The sequence below is a fragment of the Agelaius tricolor genome, unplaced genomic scaffold (genome assembly GCF_023055355.1).
Source record: "Agelaius tricolor isolate 1412-34295 unplaced genomic scaffold, bAgeTri1.0.p SCAF_100, whole genome shotgun sequence".
Lineage (NCBI taxonomy): Eukaryota > Metazoa > Chordata > Aves > Passeriformes > Icteridae > Agelaius > Agelaius tricolor.
Genome location: NW_027269360.1, coordinates 404,857 through 418,602, shown reverse-complemented (window position 1 = coordinate 418,602; position 13,746 = coordinate 404,857). Strand labels below are relative to the sequence as shown.

Below are 13,746 nucleotides of genomic sequence, written 5' to 3'. Positions count from 1 at the left end.
GTGGGGTTTTTTGGGATTTTTTCTGTGCTTTTTTGGGGGGGGAATTTTCCAGCTTTTTTTGGGAATTTTCCAGGGTTTTTTGGGGGAATTTTCCAGGTTTTTTGGGAATTTTTCTGTGGGTTTTTTGGGAATTTTTGTGGGCTTTTTGGGGGGAATTTTCCAGTTTGTTTTTTTTTTTTTTTTTAATTTTTCTGTGGTTTTTTTTGGGAATTTTTGTGGGCTTTTTTGGGAATTTTCCAGGGTTTTTTGGGGGAATTTTCCAGGTTTTTTGGGAATTTCTCTGTGGTTTTTTCAGGGAATTTTTCTGTGGTTTTTTGGGAATTTTTCTGTGTTCTTTTGGGGGGAATTTTCCAGTTTTTCTTTTTTAATTTTTCTGTGGTTTTTTTGGGGAATTTTCCAGGGTTTTTTTGGGAATTTTTCTGTGGTTTTTTGGGGAATTTTTCTGTGGTTTTTTGGGGAATTTTTCTGTGGGTTTTGTGGGAATTTTCCAGGTTTTGTTTGGAATTTTCCGGGGTTTTTTTTTTGGGAATTTTTGTGGGCTTTTTTGGGAATTTTCCCGGGTTTTTTGGGGGAATTTTCCAGGTTTTTTGGGAATTTTTCTGTGGGGTTTTTTTGGAATTTTTCTGTGGTTTTTTGGGAATTTCTCTGTGGTTTTTTGGGAATTTTTCTCTGTTCTTTTGGGGGGAATTTTCCAGTTTTTCTTTTTTAATTTTTCTGTGGTTTTTTTTGGGGAATTTTCCAGGGTTTTTCTGGGAATTTTCCAGGGTTTTTTGGGGAATTTTTCTGTGGTTTTTTGGGGAATTTTCCAGGTTTTTTGGGAATTTCCCAGGTTTTTTGGGGGGAATTTTCTGTGGGTTTTTTTGGGAATTTTTCAGGGGGTTTTAGGAATTTTTCTGTGTTTTTTTGGGAATTTTTCCTGTGGTTTTTTTGGGGAATTTTTCTGTGGGTTTTTTGGGGAATTTTCCAGGGGTTTTTTGGGGATTTTTTCTGTGCTTTGTCTGGGAATTTTCCAGGTTTTGTTTGGAATTTTCCGGGTTTTTTTGGGGGAATTTTTCGGTGGTTTTTGGGGAATTTTTCCTGTGGTTTTTTGGGAATTTTTTCTGTGGTTTTTGTGAGAATTTTCCAGGTTTTTTGGGGGAATTTTTCTGTGGTTTTTTGGGAATTTTCCAGGGTTTTTGGGAATTTTCCAGGGTTTTTTTGGGGATTTTTTCTGTGGTTTTTTGGGGAATTTTCCAGGGGTTTTTCGGGGAATTTTTCTGTGTTTTGTCTGGGAATTTTCCAGGTTTTGTTTGGAATTTTCCGGGGTTTTTCTGGGGGAATTTTTCTGTGGTTTTTGGGGAATTTTTTCTGTGGTTTTTTGGGATTTTTTTCTGTGGTTTTTTGGGGAATTTTTTCTGTGGATTTTTTGGGAATTTTTTCTGTGGTTTTTTTGGGAATTTTTTCTGTGGATTTTTTGGGAATTTTTCCTGTGGTTTTTTGGGAATTTTTCCTGTGGTTTTTTTTTGGAATTTCTCTGTGGTTTTTTTGGGGATTTTTTCTGTGGTTTTGTTGGGAATTTTTCTGTGGGTTTTTTGGGAATTTTCCAGGGTTTTTTTTTGGGAATTTTTCTGTGGGTTTGTTGGGAATTTTTCTGTGGTTTTTTTGGGAATTTTTGTGGGCTTTTTGGGGGAATTTTTCTGTGGTTTTTGGGGGAATTTTCCAGGTGTTTTTGGGTATTTTTCTGTGGTTTTTTGGGGAATTTTCCAGGGGTTTTTGGGGAATTTTTCTGTGGTTTTTTGGGGAATTTTCCAGGGGTTTTTGGGTATTTTTCTGTGGTTTTTTGGGAATTTCTCTGTGGTTTTTTTGGGGAATTTTTCAGGGTTTTTGTGGGAATTTTCCAGGGTTTTTTTGGGGAATTTTTCGGTGGTTTTTTGGGGAATTTTTCGGTGGTTTTTTTGGGAATTTTTTCTGTGGTTTTTTGGGGAATTTTTCTGTGGTTTTTGTGGGAATTTTCCAGGGTTTTTGGGGAAATTTTCCTCTGGTTTTTGGGAATTTTTCTGTGTTTTTTTTTTTTAATTTTTCTGTGGTTTTTGTGGGAATTTTCCAGGGGTTTTTGGGAATTTCTCTGTGGTTTTTTTGGGGAATTTTTCTGTGGTTTTTTTTGGGAATTTTTCTGTGTTCTTTTGGGGGGAATTTTCCAGTTTTTCTTTTTTAATTTTTCTGTGGGTTTTTTTTGGGAATTTTCCAGGGTTTTTCTGGGAATTTTCCAGGGTTTTTTGGGGGGATTTTTTCTGTGTTTTTTTGGGGAATTTTCCAGGTTTTTTGGGAAGTTCCCAGGTTTTTTGGGGGGAATTTTCTGTGGGTTTTTTTGGGAATTTTTTCTGTGGTTTTTCTGGGGAATTTTTCTGTGGTTTTGTTGGGAATTTTTCTGTGTTTTTTTCTGGGAATTTTCCAGGGTTTTTTGGGAATTTTCTGTGGGTTTTTTTTTTTGGAATTTCTCTGTGGTTTTTTGGGAATTTTCTGTGGTTTTTTGGGGAATTTTTCTGTGGTTTTTTGGGGAATTTTCCAGGGGTTTTTTGGGGAATTTTTCTGGGGTTTTTCTGGGGGAATTTTTTGGTGGTTTTTTGGGAATTTTTCTGTGGTTTTTTGGGAATTTTTTCTGTGGTTTTTTGGGGAATTTTTTCTGTGGTTTTGTTGGGAATTTTTTCTGTGGTTTTTTTTTTAAATTTTTCTGTGGTTTTTTGGGTGGGAATTTTCCAGTTTTTTTTGGGAATTTTCTGTGGTTTTCTTTTTATTTTTCTGTGGGGTTTTTTGGAATTTTTCTGTGGTTTTGGGGAAATTTTTCCGTGGTTCTTTGGGAATTTTTCTGTGGTTTTTTGGGGGATTTTCCAGGGGTTTTTTTGGAATTTTTCTGAGGTTTTTTTTGGGGGGAATTTTCCAGGGTTTTTTTTTTTGGGAATTTTCCAGGGGTTTTTTGGGGAATTTTTCTGTGGTTTTTTTTTTTTTAATTTTTCTGTGCTTTTTTGGGTAGGAATTTTCCAGGGTTTTTTTGGGAATTTTTCTGTGGGTTTGTTGGGAATTTTTCTGTGTTTTTTTGGGAATTTTTGTGGGCTTTTTGGGGGGAATTTTCCAGTTTGGTTTTTTTTTTTTTTAATTTTTCTGTGGGGTTTTTTGGGAATTTTTCTGTGCTTTTTTGGGGAATTTTTGTGGGCTTTTTTGGGGGAATTTTCCAGGGTTTTTTGGGGGAAATTTCCAGGTTTTTTGGGAATTTTTCTGTGGTTTTTTTGGGAATTTTTCTGTGTTCTTTAGGGGGGAATTTTCCAGTTTTTCTTTTTTAATTTTTCTGTGGTTTTTTTTGGGGAATTTTTCAGGGTTTTTCTGGGAATTTTCCAGGGTTTTTTTGGGGGATTTTTTCTGTGGTTTTTTTCGGGAATTTTTCTGTGGTTTTTTGGGGAATTTTCCAGGGGTTTTTCTGGGAATTTTTCTGTGTTTTGTCTGGGAATTTTCCAGGTTTTGTTTGGAATTTTCCAGGTGGTTTTTTTGGGGAATTTTTCTGTGGTTTTTTTGGGGAATTTTTCTGTGTTTTTTTTGGGAATTTTCCAGGGGTTTTTGGGTATTTTTCTGTGGTTTTTTGGGAATTTCTCTGTGGTTTTTTTGGGGAATTTTTCTGTGGTTTTTTTGGGAATTTTTCTGAGGTTTTTTGGGGAATTTTTCTGTGGTTTTTGTGGGAATTTTCCAGGTTTTGTTTGGAATTTTCCGGGGGTTTTTCTGGGGGAATTTTTCGGTGTTTTTTTGGGAATTTTTCCTGTGGTTTTTTTGGGAATTTTTTCTGTGGTTTTTTGGGGAATTTTTTCTGTGGTTTTGTTGGGAATTTTTTCTGTGGTTTTTTGGGGAATTTTTCTGTGGTTTTTTTTTTTTAATTTTTCTGTGGTTTTTGTGGGAATTTTCCAGGTGTTTTTGGGTATTTTTCTGTGATTTTTTGGGAATTTCTCTGTGGGTTTTTTTGGGGAATTTTTCTGTGGTTTTTTTGGGAATTTTTCTGTGGGTTTTTTGGGAATTTTCCAGGGTTTTTGGGGAATTTTTCTGTGGTTTTTTGGGGGAATTTTTCTGTGGTTTTTGTGGGAATTTTCCAGGGGTTTTGGGGTATTTTTCTGTGGTTTTTTGGGAATTTCTCTGTGGTTTTTTTGGGGAATTTTTCTGTGGTTTTTTTTGGAATTTTTCTGAGGTTTTTTGGGGAATTTTTCTGTGGTTTTTTTGGGAATTTTTCTGTGGGTTTTTTGGGAATTTTCCGGGAGTTTTTTTTGGGGAATTTTTCTGTGGTTTTTTTTTTAATTTTTCTGTGGTTTTTGTGGGAATTTTCCAGGTATTTTTGGGTATTTTTCTGTGGTTTTTTTGGGGAATTTTTCGGTGGTTTTTGGGGAATTTTTTCTGTGGTTTTTTTGGGAATTTTTCTGTGGTTTTTGTGGGAATTTTCCAGGGGTTTTTTTGGGAATTTTCGGGTGTTTTTGGGAATCTTTACCATAGCACAGGGTGCATTTCATGGAATCCGCCCGGGCCGTGCCCAGCAGGGGCAGCAGCGTCCCCAGGATGGAGCTCAGGAACGGAACCATCCCGAAAACTTGGGAAAAAAACCAGGAAAAGGCTCAGGAATGTGGAATTGCTCAACCCCAAACCCCAAATTCCAGTCTCAAATCCCAAAATTCTGGCCCCAAATCCCAAAATTTCAGCGCCAAATCCCAAAATTTCAGCGCCAAATCCCAAAATTCTGGCCCTAAATCCCAAAATTCCAGCCTCAAATCCCAAAATTTGAACCACAAATCCCAAAATTCCAACCTCAAATCCCCCAAAATTCCAGCCTCAAATTCCGGCCCTAAATCCCAAAATTCCGGCCCCAAATTCCAACCCCAAATCCCAAAATTCCAGGCTCAAATTTCAAAATTCCGGCCCCAAATCCCAAAATTCCGGCCTCAAAATCCCAGCCCCAAATCCCAAAATTCTGGCCTCAAATCCCAGAATTTAAGCCCCAAATCCCAAAATTCTGGCCCTAAATCCCAAATTCCGGCCCCAAATCCCAAAATTCCAGCCCCGAATCCCAAAATTCCGGCCTCAAAATTCCGGCCCCAAATCCCAAAATTCTGGCCCTAAATCCCAAAATTCTGAACCCCAAATCCCAAAATTCCAGCCCCAAATCCCAAAATTCCGGCCTCAAACCCCCAAAATTCCAACCCCAAATCCCAGCTCTAAATCCCCAAATTCCGGCCTCAAATCCCCAAATCCCGGCCCCAAATCCCAAAATTCTGAACCCCAAATCCCAAAATTCCAGCCCCAAATCCCAAAATTCCGGCCCCAAATCCCAAAATTCCAACCTCAAATCCCCCAAAATTCCAGCTTCAAATTCCAGCCCTAAATCCCAAAATTCCGGCCCCAAATCCCAGAATTTCAACCTCAGATCCTAAAATTTCAGCCTCAAATCCCAAAATTCTGCCCTAAATCCCCCAAAATTTCAACCTCAAATCCCAAAATTCCAACCCTAAATCCCAAAATTCTGGCCCCAAATCCCAAATTCCAGCCCCAAATCCCAAATTCCAGCCCCAAATCCCAAATTCCAGTGCCAAATCCCAAAATTCCAGCCTCAAAATTCAAAATTCTGGCCTCAAATCCCAAAATTCTGGCCTCAAATCCCAAAATTCCAACCCTAAATCCCAAAAATCCAGCCCCAAATACCAAATTTCAACCTCAAATCCCAAAATTCCAGCTTCAAATCCCAAAATTCCAGCCCTAAATCCCAAAATTCCAGCCCTAAATCCCAAAATTCGAACCCCAAATCCCGGCTCCAAATCCCAAAATTCCGGCCTCAAAATTCAAAATTCCGGCCATGAATCCCAAAATTCCGGCCCCAAATCCCAGAATTTCAGTCTCAAATCCCCCAAAATTCGCCAATATTTTCCTTTTTTTTTGCATTTTCCTGGATTAATTCCCAGATTTTCCCATAATTCCCAGACTCATTCCCAGATTTTCCCTGTAATTCCCAGATTTTTCCCAGATTAATTCCTGCAATAATTCCCAGATTTTTCCCAGAATGATTCCCAGATTTTCCCCAAATACTTCCCAGATTAATTCCTGTATTTTCCCAGAATATTTCCTGGATTAATTCCCAGAATAATTCCCATCTTTTCCTGAAGGAATTCCCAGATTTTCCTGAATGAGTTCTCAGATTTTCCCAGGTTAATTCCCAGATTATTTCCCAGATTTTCCCCATCATTCCCCGTTCAATTCCCAGATTATTTCCTAGATTTTCCCAGATTCATTCCCAGCCCCATTCCCACATTTTCCCATCCCCATTCCCAGTTCCATTCCCATCATTCCCAGCTCCATTCCCAGATTATTTCCCCCATTTTCCCAGATTATTTCCCATTTTTTCCCAGCCCCATTCCCACATTTTCCCGGCCCCATTTTCCCAGATTTTTTCCCACATTTTCCTAGCCCCATTCCCACATTTTCCCAGCCCCATTCCCACATTTTCCCATCCCCATTCCCAGCCCCATTCCCATATTTTCTCAGATTATTTCCCATATTTTCCCGGATCCATTCCCAGCTCCATTCCCGTATTTTCCCAGCCCCATTCCCACATTTTCCCAGATCCATTCCCAGCTCCATTCCCGGATCCATTCCCATCATTCCCAGATCCATTCCCAGATTATTTCCCACATTTTCCAAGCCCCATTCCCAGACTATTCCCCCCATTTTCCCAGATTATTTCCCCCATTTTCCCAGATTATTCCCCCCATTTTCCCAGATCCATTCCCAGCTCCATTCCCGGATCCATTCCCATCATTCCCAGATCCATGCCCAGACTATTTCCCACATTTTCCAAGCCCCATTCCCAGACTATTCCCCCCATTTTCCCAGATTATTCCCCCATTTTCCCAGATTATTCCCCCCATTTTCCCAGCCCCATTCCCAGCTCCATTCCCCCATTTTACCATCCCCATTCCCAGATGATTTCCCCCATTTTCCCGCCCCCATTCCCACATTTTCCCAGCTCCATTCCCCCATTTTCCCAGCTCCATTCCCAGCCCCATTCCCACATTTTCCCAGATGATTTCCCCTGTTTTCCCAGATTATTTCCCCCATCATTCCCAGCTCCATTCCCAGCCCCATTCCCACATTTTCCCAGCCCCATTCCCAACCCCATCCCCCCATTTTCCCAGATTATTCCCCCCATTTTCCCAGATTATTTCCCCCATTTTCCTGGCTCCATTCCCATCCCCATTCCCAGCCTCATCCCCACATTTTCCCAGCCCCATTCCCAGTTCCATTCCCAGATTATTACCCCCATTTTCCCAGCCCTATTCCCAGCTCCATCCCCCCATTTTCCCATCCCCATTCCCAGCTCCATTCCCATCATTCCCAGCCCTATTCCCAGCTCCATTCCCATCATTCCCAGCCCTATTCCCAGCTCCATTCCCATCATTCCCATCCCCATTTTCCCTCCCCATCCCCCCATTTTCCCCGATGATTTTCCCTCCCCATTCTCCCATTTTCCCAGATTATTCCCCCATTTTCACAGCTCCATCCCCACATTTTCCCATCCCCATTCCCATCCCCATCTCCCCCTTTTTCCCAGATTATTTTCCCAGCTCCATCCCCCCATTTTCCCAGATGATTTCCCCCATTTTCCCAGCTCCATCCCCCCATTTTCCCAGATTATTCCCCCCATTTTCCCATCCCCATTCCCAGCTCCATTCCCTGGTTATTCCCCCCATTTTCCCAGCCCCATTCCCATTCCCATTCCCCATTCCCATTCCCAATCCCAATCCCATTCCCATCCCCATTCCCCGGCCCCATCCCTACATTTTCCCAGATTATTTCCCCCATTTTCCCAGATTATTTCCCACATTTTCCCAGCCCCATTCCCAGCCCCATCCCCACATTTTCCCAGCCCCATTCCCAGATTATTTCCCCCATTTTCCCAGATTATTTCCCCCATTTTCCCAGCTCCATTCCCCCATTTTCCTGGCTCCATTCCCGTATTTTCCCAGTTCCATTCCCATCATTCTCAGCCCCATTCCCAGCTCCATCCCCACATTTTCCTGGTCCCATCCCCACATTTTCCCATCCCCATTCCCAGCCCCATTCCCACATTTTCCCAGCCCCATTCCCGGCCCCATTCCCATCATTCCCAGCCCCATTCCCAGCTCCATTCCCCCATATTCCCAGATTATTCCCCCCATTTTCCCAGATGATTTCCCCCATTTTCCCGGCCCCATTCCCAGCTCCATTCCCTGGTTATTTCCCACATTTTCCCAGCTCCATTCCCAGCTCCATCCCCCCATTTTCCCAGACTATTCCCCCCATTTTCCCTCCCCATTCCCCCATTTTCCCCGATGATTTTCCCTCCCCATTCCCCCATTTTCCCAGCTCCATTCCCCATTTTCCCCGATGATTTTCCCTCCCCATTCCCCCATTTCCCCATCCCCATTTTCCCTCCCCATTCCCCCCATTTCCCCATCCCCATTCCCAGCTCCATTCCCCCATTTTCCCAGATGATTCCCCCCATTTTCCCAGATTATTTCCCCCATTTTCCCAGATTATTTCCCCCATTTTCCCAGATTATTCCCCCCATTTTCCCAGATGATTTCCCCCATTTTCCCAGATTATTTCCCCCATTTTCCCAGATTATTTCCCCCATTTTCCCAGATTATTTCCCCCATTTTCCCAGATTATTTCCCCCATTTTCCCAGATGATTTCCCCCATTTTCCCCGATGATTTTCCCTCCCCATTCCCCCATTTTCCCATCCCCATTTTCCCTCCCCATTCCCCCCATTTCCCCATCCCCATTCCCATCCCCATTCCCCCATTTTCCCAGCGATTTTCCCTCCCCATTCCCCCATTTTCCCCGCTTATTTTCCCTCCCCATTCCCCCATTTTCCCATCCCCATTCCCTCCCCATTCCCCCATTTTCCCCGATTACTTTCCCTCCCCATTCCCCCATTTTCCCAGTGATTTTCCTTCCCCATTCCCCCATTTTCCCAAATGATTTTCCCTCCCCATTCCCCCATTTTCCCAGACTATTCCCCCCATTTTCCCTCCCCATCCCCCCATTTTCCCCAATGATTTTCCCAGCTCCATCCCCCCATTTTCCCAGACTATTCCCCCCATTTTCCCAGACTATTCCCCCCATTTTCCCAGACTATTCCCCCCATTTTCCCCGATGATTTCCCCTCCCCATCCCCCATTTTCCCAGATGATTTCCCCCATTTTCCCAGATGATTCCCCCCATTTTCCCAGTGATTTCCCCTCCCCATTCCCCCCCGTGTTCCCCTCACCGTTGGCGCTGGCCAGGTCGGCGCAGGTGCGCAGGAGGCCGGGCGGGGGCAGCGCCCCGGGCGGGAATCGCCGCAGCAGCTCCTGCATCACCCGCGCCAGGAAGCGCCGGCCCAGCTCCACCAGCAGCGCCCCCGCCGCCGCCTGCCAGGCCTGCTGAGCCTCCTGAGGGGAGCAGAGAGCCAGGAAATGGGGGGGAATGATGGGGGATAATGGGGGAATGGTGGGGAAAGTCAGGGGAAAATGCAGGGAAATTGTGGGGAAAGTCAGGGGAAAATGCGGGGAAAGTCAGGGGAAATTATGGGGAAATTGGGTGGAAAAGATGGGGGAATTATGGGGGAATGGTGGGGGAAAGTCGAGGGAAATTATGGGGAAATTATGGAGGAATTATGGGGGAATGATGGGGAAATTATGGGGAAAGTCAGGGGGAAATGCGGGGAAATTATGGGGAAATTTGGGGGAAAGTCAAGGGAAAATGCGGGCAAATGATGGGGAAAGTCAGGAGAAAATGCAGGGAAATTGTGGGGAAAGTCAGGGGAAAATGTGGGGAAATGATGGGGAAATTATGGGGAAAGTCAGAGGAAAATATGGGGAAAGTCAGGGGAAATTATGGGGAAATGATGGGGGAATTTGGGGGATTATTGGGGGAAAGTCGGGTGAAATTATGGGGAAATGATGGGGGAATGATGGGGAAATTTGGGGGAAATTATGGGGGAATGATGGGGGAAATAATGGGGAATATTGGGGGAAAGTCAGGGGAAAATTATGGGGAAAGTCAGGGGAAATTATGGGGGAAAATATGGGGAAATATTGAGGGAAATTATGGGGAAAATTATGGGGAAATATTTGGGGAAATATTGGGGGAAAATATGGGGGAAATCAGGGAGAAATTATGGGGGAATGATGGGGGAAATTACGGGGAAATTATGGGGAAATATTGGGGGAAAGTTGGGGGAAATTATGGGGATAATTGGGGGGAAAATTATGGGGAAATTGGGGGGAAATCATGGGGAAATTATGGGGAAAGTCAGGGGAAAATTGGGGGAAATTTGGGGGAAATTATGGGGAAATGATGGGGGAATATTGGGGAAATTGTGAGGAAAGTCAGGGGAAAATGCGGGGAAAGTCAGGGGGAAATTATGGGGAAAGTCAGGGGAAAATTGGGGGAAATTTGGGGGAAATTATGGGGAAATGATGGGGGAATGATGGGGGAATGAAGGGGGAAATTGAGGGGGAAACTCAGGGGAAATTATGGGGAAAGTTAGGGGAAATATTGGGGGAAAGTTAGGGGAAAATTATTGGGAAAGTCAGGGGAAAATGCAGGGAAATTTGGGGGAAATTATGGGGAAATTATGGGGAAAATATTGGGGGAAATGATGGGGGAATGATGGGGAAATTATGGGGAAAAATGGGGGAATGATAGGGAAATTATGGGGAAATTGGGGGGAAAGTCAGGGGGAAATTATGGGGAAATTTAGGGAAATATTGGGGGAAAAATATGGGGAAATATTGAGGGAAATTATGGGGAAAATTATGGGGAAATATTTGGGGAAATATTGGGGGAAAATATGGGGAAAATCAGGGGGAAATTATGGGGGAATGATGGGGGAAATAATGGGGAAATTATGGGGAAAGTCAGGGGAAATTATGGGGAAAATTATGGGGAAACTCAGGGGGAATGATGGGGAAATGATGAGGGAATGATGGGGAAATATTGCGGAAATTATGGGGAAATTGGGGGGAAATTTGGGGGAAAATTGGGGGAAAGTCAGAGGGAAATGATGGGGAAAATGATGGGGAAATTGGGGGGAAAAGATGGGGGAATATTGGGGGAATATTGGGGAAATTTGGGGAAATATTGGGGAAAATTATGGGGAAATTTGGGGGAAAGTCAGGGGGAAATGATGGGGAAAGTCGGGGAAAATTATGGGGAAATGATGGAGAAATATTGGGGAAATGATGGGGAAATCATGGGGAAATTTGGGGAAAAGTCGGGGAAAATGATGGGGAAAGTTATGGGAAAATGTGGGGAAATTTGGGGGAAAATTTGGGGGAAAGTCGGGGGGAAATTATGGGGGAATGATGGGGGAATGGTGGGGGAAAGTCAGGGGAAATTATGGGGAAATTTGGGGGAAAATAGGGGAAAATCAGGGGAAAGTCAGGGAAAATGCGGGGAAAGTCAGGGGAAATTATGGGGAAAAGGCAGGGGAAATTATGGGGAAATTTGGGGGAAATTCAGGGGGAAATTTGGGGGGAAATACGGGGAAAATCAGGGGGAAATTTGGGGGAAAATTGGGGGAAAATCAGGGGAAATTATGGGGAAATTTGGGGAAATATTGGGGAAATTCAGGGGAAAGTCAGGGAAAATGCGGGGAAATTTGGGGGAAAGTCAGGGGAAATTTGGGGAAAAATTGGGGGAAATTACGGGGAAATGATGGGGGAATGATGGGGAAAATATTGGGGGAAATTAAGGGGGAAATTTGGGGGAAATGATGGGGAAATCATCGGGGAATTATGGGGGAATGATGGGGAAATATTGGGGAAATTATGGGGAAATTATAGGGAAAATGATGGGGAAATCATGGGGAAATTTGGGGAAATATTGGGGGAAATTATGGGGAAATTTGGGGGAAAATTGGGGGAAAATTATGGGGAAATATTTGGGGAAAATATGGGGAAATTTGGGGGAATGATGGAGAAATGATGGGGAAAATGCGGGGAAATTTGGGGAAAGTTGGGGAAAATTATGGGGAAATTTGGGGGAAAGTCAGGGGGAAATTATGGGGGAATGATGGGGGAATGATGGGGGAAATTATGGGGAATGATGGGGGAATGATGGGGGAATGATGGGGGAAATATTGGGGGGAAATTGGGGAAAAGTCGGGGAAATGACGGGGAAATTATGGGGGAATTTGGGGGAAAATTTGGGGGAAATTAAGGAAAAATGGGGGGGAAATTTGGGGGAAAATACAGGAAAATGCAGGGGAAAATCATGGAAAAATTTGGGGAAAATGCTGGGGAAAATTGGGGGAAAGTCAGGGGAAAATTATGGAGAAATTGGGGGGAAATCATGGGGAAATTATGGGGAAAATATTGGGGAAATATTGGGGGAAATTATGGGGAAATTTGGGGGAAAATTGGGGTAAAATATGGGGAAATTTGGGGGAAATTATGGGGGAAAGTCGGGGGAAAATTATGGGGAAAGTTGGGGGAAAATGCAGGGAAAATTATGGGGAAATTTGGGGAAATTGGGGGGAAAGTCAGGGGGAAATGTGGGGAAATTTGGGGGAAATTGAGGGGAAAATATGGGGAAAATTATGGGGAAATTTGGGGAAATTATGGGGAAAGTCAGGGGAAAATGCGGGGAAATTTGGGGGAAAATTGGGGGAAAGTCAGGGGAAATCATGGGGAAATTATGGGGGAATATTGGGGGAAAGTCAGGGGGAAATCAGGGAAAATTTGGGGGAAATCGGAAAATTTGGGGGAAATATGGGGGAAATTTGGGGGAAAATCGGGGAAAATTATGGGGAAATTTGGGGACAAATACAGGAAAATTTGGGGGAAATTCAGGGGAAATACAGGGAAATTTGGGGGAAATAGGGGGAAATCAGGGGAAAATATGGGGAAATCATGGGGAAAATTATGGGGGAAAATTGGGGGAAAATGTGGAGGAAATCAGGGGAAATTTAGGGGAAATTGGGGGAAAGTCAGGGGAAAATGTGGGAAAAATCATGGGAAAAGGATGGGAAAACTGGGGGAAAGTCAGGGGAAAATTGGGGAAAATTTGGGGAAAAGTCAGGGAAAAGTATGGGGAAATTTGGGGGAAATTCAGGGGAAAATCATGGAAAAATTTGGGGGAAAATTGGGGGAAAGTCAGGGGAAAATTGGGGAAAATTATGGGGGAAATTTGGGGGAAAATTGGGGGAAAGTCAGGGGGAAATTATGGGGAAATTATGGGGAAATTTGGGGGAAAATTGGGGAAAATTGAGGGGAAAATAATGGGGAAATTTGGGGGAAGGTCGGGGAAAATTTGGGGGAAAATTTGGGGGAAAGTCAGGGAAATTTGGGGAAAATATGGGAAAAATCAGGGAAAATTTGGGGGAAAATCAGGGGAAAAATTATGGGAAAATTTTGGGAAAATTGAGGGGAAAACTGGGGGAAAGTCAGGGGAAATTATGGGGAAATTTGGGAAAAATATGGGAAAATCAGGGAAAATTTGGGGCAAAGTCAGGGCAAAATATGGGAAAAATCAGGCGATGGCGTCGTTGGGATTGGGGATTTTGGGATTTGGGAATTTTGGGAATTCAGGAATTTAGGAATGTTGGGGTCTGTTCTGATCTTGGCCCTGCTGATCTCAAGCGCCCCCAGGGCGATGGCGTCGTTGGGATTGGGGATTTGGGAATTCAGGAATTTTGGGAATTAGGGAATTTTGGGATTTG

General features: G+C 43.5%; 1 protein-coding gene across 1 annotated transcript in view; it reads right to left on the bottom strand.

Moving 5' to 3' along the window:
* Positions 1-13,746, bottom strand: part of LOC139586018 (maestro heat-like repeat-containing protein family member 1) — a gene marked incomplete at its 3' end in the record, with an annotated part of 67,619 nt that overhangs the window by 44,081 nt on the left and 9,792 nt on the right. The window contains exons 4-5 of the mRNA XM_071419141.1: positions 9,310-9,472; positions 4,499-4,597 (exon numbers count right to left, since the gene is read on the bottom strand). Coding sequence (XP_071275242.1) covers positions 4,499-4,597; positions 9,310-9,472 — 262 coding nt within the window. The remainder of the gene's footprint in view (positions 1-4,498; positions 4,598-9,309; positions 9,473-13,746) is intronic.